The sequence below is a fragment of the Balaenoptera acutorostrata genome, chromosome 20, assembly GCF_949987535.1.
Source record: "Balaenoptera acutorostrata chromosome 20, mBalAcu1.1, whole genome shotgun sequence".
In the NCBI taxonomy this organism is placed as follows: Eukaryota; Metazoa; Chordata; class Mammalia; order Artiodactyla; family Balaenopteridae; genus Balaenoptera; species Balaenoptera acutorostrata.
In genome coordinates this window covers 39,375,775-39,382,035 of record NC_080083.1, presented here as the reverse complement: position 1 = coordinate 39,382,035, position 6,261 = coordinate 39,375,775, and the positions used below count along the sequence as shown (strand labels likewise).

The 6,261-nt window shown below is 58.7% G+C and overlaps 1 protein-coding gene across 1 annotated transcript; it reads right to left on the bottom strand.

Moving 5' to 3' along the window:
• Window positions 1-276: 276 nt before the first annotated feature.
• On the bottom strand, window positions 277-5,846 carry WFIKKN2 (WAP, follistatin/kazal, immunoglobulin, kunitz and netrin domain containing 2). The gene is made up of 2 exons (XM_007176479.3): window positions 4,614-5,846; window positions 277-2,020 (listed from the first exon to the last, which is right to left on the bottom strand). The coding sequence occupies exons 1-2, from the start codon at window positions 4,815-4,817 to the stop codon at window positions 500-502; spliced, it is 1,725 nt and encodes a 574-aa protein (XP_007176541.3). The 5' UTR covers window positions 4,818-5,846; the 3' UTR covers window positions 277-499.
• Between the last annotated feature and the right edge of the window lie 415 nt (window positions 5,847-6,261).

Sequence of the window (6,261 nt, the reverse complement as noted above, 5' to 3'; positions counted from 1 at the left end):
TTGTTCCTCCACAGCTAAAAAAGACACGGACCCCTCTTTATTGAACTCAAAGAATAGAAGTTGATCTAAGACCCTCGGGTGGCTTTTTTCTTTTCTTTTCTTTTCTTTTTTTTAACATCTTTATTGGAGTATAATTGCTTTACAATGGTGCATTAGTTTCTGCTGTATGACAAAGTGAATCAGCTATACATAAACATATATCCCCATATCTCCTCCCTCTTGCATCTCCCTCCCACCCTCCCCATCCCACCCCTCTAGGTGGTCACAAAGCACTGAGCTGATCTCCCTGTGCTATGCGGCTGCTTCCCACTAGCTATCTATTTTACATTTGGTAGTGTATATATTTCCATGCGGTGGCTTTTTTCTGATGCTTTGATTGATATTCCCCTGCTGGCCTAAGACCATCTAATCTGACCTTGCCCAGTTTGCCGACTGAGGGGTGCTGGGGATGGGTCAATGGAAGAGGGTCAGGGACAGGACTGGGGAGGGGCGGAGGGCCTCACTGCAAGCCTGGGAACTCCTTGAGGACGTCACAGGTTTTCTTGTACATGACCTCGCGCAGCTTCCGAACCCGCCGGGTGCTCGAGGCTCCCACGAAGCTGTCAGGCCGCAGCATGGCCATGCCGCCGTCCACCTCACCCATGATGATGAGTGGCGTCTCGCCCACCGTCACATTGGGGCAGGGGCAGGTCCAGTCCACGTGGAGCAGAGTGACCTCCAGCGGCTCCCGGCCCAGGAACTTGAGGCCCATCTTCTCGTCCTTTAGGACCTCGTCCACAGTCACCAGGGCACGACCTGAGTCGGGCTCCTCTGTCAGCTCAGAGATTCGGCCCAAGATGACAAAGTCGCTCCGACAGAAGCTGGTGACGAGCTTCTGCCTTGGCTTGCAGGCCCGGCAGCGCTGGTTCCCCCGAGGGAAGGGGCAGGACTCCTCGCAGGCCTCGCGGCTCTCAAAGTTGTTGTCGTTGCCCTCGCAGCCGCCGTAGACGAAGGACTGGCACTGGCCCGTCTGGCTGTTGTAGGCCCAGCGGGGCTCGTAGGCCTTGCAGGGCCCCTGCAGGGCGGGCAGGCTGCACACGGCCAGCGGCCCGCTCACGCACGCCAGCATGCAGGCCTCGTAGGTCTCAAAGTGGTTGCGGTTGCGGTGGCAGTGGCCGAAGGTGAAGGTCAGGCAGTTGTTGGCCTGGGCATCGAAGTGCCAGCGGGTCTGCTCCTCGCCGCAGTCCTCGCTGTCAGGGGGCTTCAGGCACTCGGCCGCGGGGAAGGCTGTACCGTTCGGGCTGCTCTCCTCAGTGGCCGAAGGCCGACCCCCCCGGACCACCGACAGCGGGAAGTCAGCACGCAGGACGCCGGCGGCGTTGCGGGCCGTGCAGGTGTAGATGCCGGCGTCCTGGGGCTGGGCGCTGTAGATGACCAGCTGGGCGATGTTGGTGACCGCCACGTTGCCGCGCACGTGGTTGGGCCTCATGACCACGTTCTCCCGATCCTCCAGCTGCTTCTCCCAGGTGATCTCGGGCCGGGGCCGGCCCACCACGTCACAAAGGAAGCTCACTGTCTCACCCACAGTGACCGACTGGTGCGCGGGGTGGTTGAGCAGAGCTGGGGCCGCTGTGTCCAGCCCAGGGGTCTCTGGGGAGGCCGTGGTGGGGTGCACGGTGGTTTCGGGTGGCGGGGGGCTGGTGTTGGGCCAGGTGAAGTGATAGCGGCAGGTGACGACAGCCAATGTGATGCCCTTGGAGCAGGCCTCGGCGTCCATGTAGCAGCGGTTATAGTAGGTGAGGCCGTCGGAGGCACAGGTGAAACTGGGCTCCTTCTCACAGCGGTCTCTGCACTTGCACACGGGCTGGCCGTCCCAGATGTCACATTCGGAGCCCTGCTGCAGACACATGAAATGGTCGCACGTGGCCTCCTTGGGCATGCCCACGGGGCCCTTCTTCCCCTTCACGTCCATGTAGCGGGCCGCCACACAGCTCTTGGTCCCACACACATTGGGGCAGCACTTCTCATAGGTCTCACACTCCTGGGGAGAGCCAGATGGAGAGGTCTGAGCAAGGAGGAGAAGGAAGAGAACACAGGCTTCCCCCCACCCTCCCCCATGGTCTCCAGGGAAGGGAACAAATATGTGCTCACCTACCATGAGAAAACCATTTTGATAATAATAATAGCTAATGTACTCATAGCACCCACTATTTGCCCAGCCTTCTTCTAAGAACATTTATATCTGTCAGCTTATCTAATGCCCATCACAATGGGTACAACCATCATTCTCACTTCACAGGTAATGATAACTGAGGCACAGAGAGACTAGGTAACTTGCCCAAGGTCACACAGCTAGCAGTGTGGGAAGAGGAAGGTCACATACTGTAAGAGGGAAAGTCTTCCTACTACCATGAGATGAGATGAGGATGCAGAAACTAAGGGAGGTGACGCTCAAGTCCACAGAGCTGGGAAGTGGTGGGAAAGGGCTTCAAGCTCCAGGTGGATGGGACTCTGATGAGGTATTTTTCTTCTACATCATATCGTTACCACGATGAGGTGTCGACTGGAACAAACGAGCCTGCCTTTTTGTCTCTTCCAATAGGGATGCCCTGGCCAAATGCTAAGAAGGAAAAGTCGGACACCACTGGGACAGCTGTTCAAGGCTGTCCACATACACATTAGGAACGGCAGCTCTGATGCTGGCCCATGTTCATCCAAAGCCTAGAGGAAGGGCAGGCAGGACAGGCCCAGGACACCAGGTCTGGCCACTGTGGGCTGTGCCAGTTCCAACCTGTGGGACATTGCACGGGGAAATCAACGGGGAAAAAAGTCCCTTTGTGTGGCAAAGGTCAGCAAGGCCTTCAGCGAGGACTTGCCAGGCTGTAATTCCCTCTGATTCTCTGTGGAGCTGCATACCGCATTAGTTTAATTCCTCGAAATTAGCAACAGGCTCTGGGGCTGACACAAACAAGGATTTCACGTGGTGTTTTCGCTGGGATGTGGGCAATGCCCCTAATCCTGAGCCCTGGTCGTGGCTCTGTGAGCTGCTCCCCACCAGGGCTGGCCTCATGCGGCTCCCACTTTCCCTTCAGCCCCTCCGACATTCCACATCAACTAAGGGCTACATGGAGGTTGCCTGCTCGACTTGTTTACTGTTTTCCCCTCTTGGCTCAGAATGGGGACTTTGTTTTGCAGCCCTTGCTTGGCATAGGCTTCTAGGCCACACCAGGGAGGCTCTGGGACGGGGATGGACAGATCTCAGAGCTGGGGTCTGAAGGAGAGGGACCCAGTGAGAGGGTGAGGGCGGAGGGGGCTGAGCAGCAGAGAACCTGCTCCTTGCCGGAGGGTCCTTCAATTCCTTAAAGACTCTGGCCCCGGAAGCTCCTGCAGGACTCAGAGGTCCAGGAAAGGCTGGGTCCTTGGGGACCAGGGGAAGGTATTTCTGGGCACAGAAAACCTGCAGGGAATTTTTAGAACAGTTTTTGCTTAAGGGCTCAGAACATACCCATAGGCTGTCTATATCCCCAGCCCCATGGAGGTGCCTTCTCCCCAAGACACACAAAATCAGCAAGAGTCTCACTGTCTCCAAGCCCCACCTGATTTATCAGGCCAGCCTGTGCCAGTGAAACAGCCTTGCCTGCAAATGCAGCCAACTAACAGCATGACCTCAGCCGGAGGGGAACGCTCTGCCACCCCTCCCTAGTCCTTACCTTCCTCTCCCTCGGCTCCCCTAATTCTCCCTGCCAGTGAGAGGCCTGGGTTGTCCCATGGGCACTGTGAGGGACAGGCCACTCTCCCCAGGGCCAGCCTATGCTCTCGTAGGTTACATGCATTCGGCAGAGGGAGCAAGCATCATGGTCTCCCGTGGTCCCTGGTGATGACCAACCCAGCCCGAGCCCCAGGAGCTGCCAGACTGGCAGGACGTATCTCTGCCCAGGCAGGTGCCAGGTACTAGCAGGCTCTTCATGCCAGGGGAAGTGACAGGAACAGCCCTTGGACTCAGGAGCTGGGAGGGCATTGCCCTAGAACCAGGCCTGCCCTGAGTGCTGGGAGGCTCGAGGGATTTGGCAGGTTGAAAGCTAGTCTACGTGCCCCCTACGGACACCCAGAGAGTCTATTCAGATCCACTCCTGCCCAGCCTCCCCATCAGCCTGCTCTGATCTCAGGGTCAGGGTCAGGGTCAGGGTCCAAAGCCCCGGGGAGGTGGCCCAGAGGCCGGATGAAGCCTCAGCTTTGTGGCCAGATGGATGCGGGGTCCAGGCCCAGCCTCCCCTCCCTGGCCGTGGAGCCTTGTGCTACTCACTGCAGGGTCCTGAGTTCCACTCTCACCTGTCGACAGGCTGCGGGTGGGTCATGCCAATCTCTCTGACGTGCCTGGCATAGTGCTGGCTCAGAGCAGCCCTCAGCAGACATGAGACCAGGAATCCGAAGACTCCCAGTCCCTGAGAAACTCTGACCTCACGCCCACCTCTTCTTCCAGGCCTCGAAGTTAGACAGACATCACACCCTGTTTATCTCCATGTGGCCCGGGGCTGGGCTCCTCCAGGTTGCAAGTCGTTCCCACCACCCAGCTCCCCCTCTCGCTCACTAACAAGACCACGTGGCCCATCTCAGGCTTCCAGATTCACACTCACCTGGTCCGTCTCACACTCCCGCTTGCAGGTGCTCTGGGCATCCACCCAGAGGTTGGGGTTCATGTCGTTGGGGCAGATGCCAGCGTGAGAGTATCGGACGGGCGGCAGGGCCAGGCCTCGCGGGGGCACCCCAAGCAGCAGCAGGAGCAGCGCTGCCATCTGCCCCCAGCGGGACCGGGAACAGCAGCACCCCGGGGCCCGCATGGTGAGGTCTGCGGCGCCCAGAGACCTCCCCTGAGGTGGCGCCAGGGCTGGGGCCCCCAGGGCCTCGTGCTCCTCGGGGGCTGCGGACACCTGCCCTGCCCACCCCAGCGGGCCTCCTTGCCGCTGCTAGGGCTGCAGCTGCCGAGGCTGCCTCCACCAAGTCCGTGGAGCCCGCCGGGCTGTGCGGCCTCAGATGAAGGGGGTCCCCTCTCCGGAGTGTGCGGGGAGAGAAGCTGCACAGGGGCCAGAGCCTGGATTTATGTCCTGGGCGCGCCACCCGACTGGGAGCAAGCTAACCTGACGCCTGTCACAGGCAGGCTGCCGGCTCCTCTGTCCTGTGGCTGATCACAGACTTGTTGCAGAAGAGGAAAAAAAAGCTGGAAGCAGTTTAGGCGGCGTATCTGGCACGGTGGGACACCTGCTTGTTTTTGACTCCAGGAGGCCTTTAACCCCTTCAGGGGCCAGAAATGGCATGTGCTTTGGGGGAGCTGGCTCCGGGACACGCAAGCTCACTGTACTCCACGAAGACGCTTGCTTCCCTTCCCCCCACCTCTCGGCCGGGCCCCCTCCTCCCCTTGGCCACCTCCGAAGAACACACGCTCGCTTGTTACGAGGAGGGACCTGCAGCCGCAGGCTTAGCATCGCCGGCCCGATAGTGCATCTGAGAGCAAATGACGTGGAAAAACAACAAGTTCACGGCCATTCCAGGGCGGGCCTGAGCAGCCTGTGCTGTGTAAGCTGACTCCCACCCCAGCACCAGGTCCCAGGGTGGGGGGCGTGCGGACAGCTCCGTATCTCTCTGTCCCGGCAGTTTGCCTCTCAAGTTCCAACTTCGGGGAATTTTCCCCAAATCATTCCAGAGACACATACCAGATATGCTCCGGCTCCCCCGGCTCCGGGACGTATCACATTCCTGCTCCTCGACTGACACACTCCCGGCTCCAAGAGAACCTATGTGGTCACAGTGTCTTGGGACGGTGCTGGGCAGCCGAGCCGCCTCGCTAACGACCATGAAGGCTGCACTCAGGGAGTGTCAGTCAGCTCTCGTCCCCCCCGATTTACGAAGGAGAAGGTCACCCCCAGTGAGCAGCGGTAGGAAGACTAATTGCTGATATTTACTGGAGCTTTAATGTGTGCCAGGCTGTGTGTATTGTCTCATTTAATCCTCACAACAAACTGTACCTTCATGTTAGATTTGAGGAAAAGAAACACAGAGAGGGCAAGCAACTTGCCCCGTGTCACACAGCTACGTGACCCCACCATTAATGCAGGGACACCAGCTTGTGGGGCCTTTGGAGAACACCCCTCCCCACCCAGGTGTCAAAACTGCTGTCAATGTGCAGCCCCAACTCTGGTCTTTACAGGCTGGACAAGCAGTTTGTGAAACATCAAGGGCTATATCTGTGGAGGGGACCGGAAAAGAGCCAGAACCTGCCATGGAATG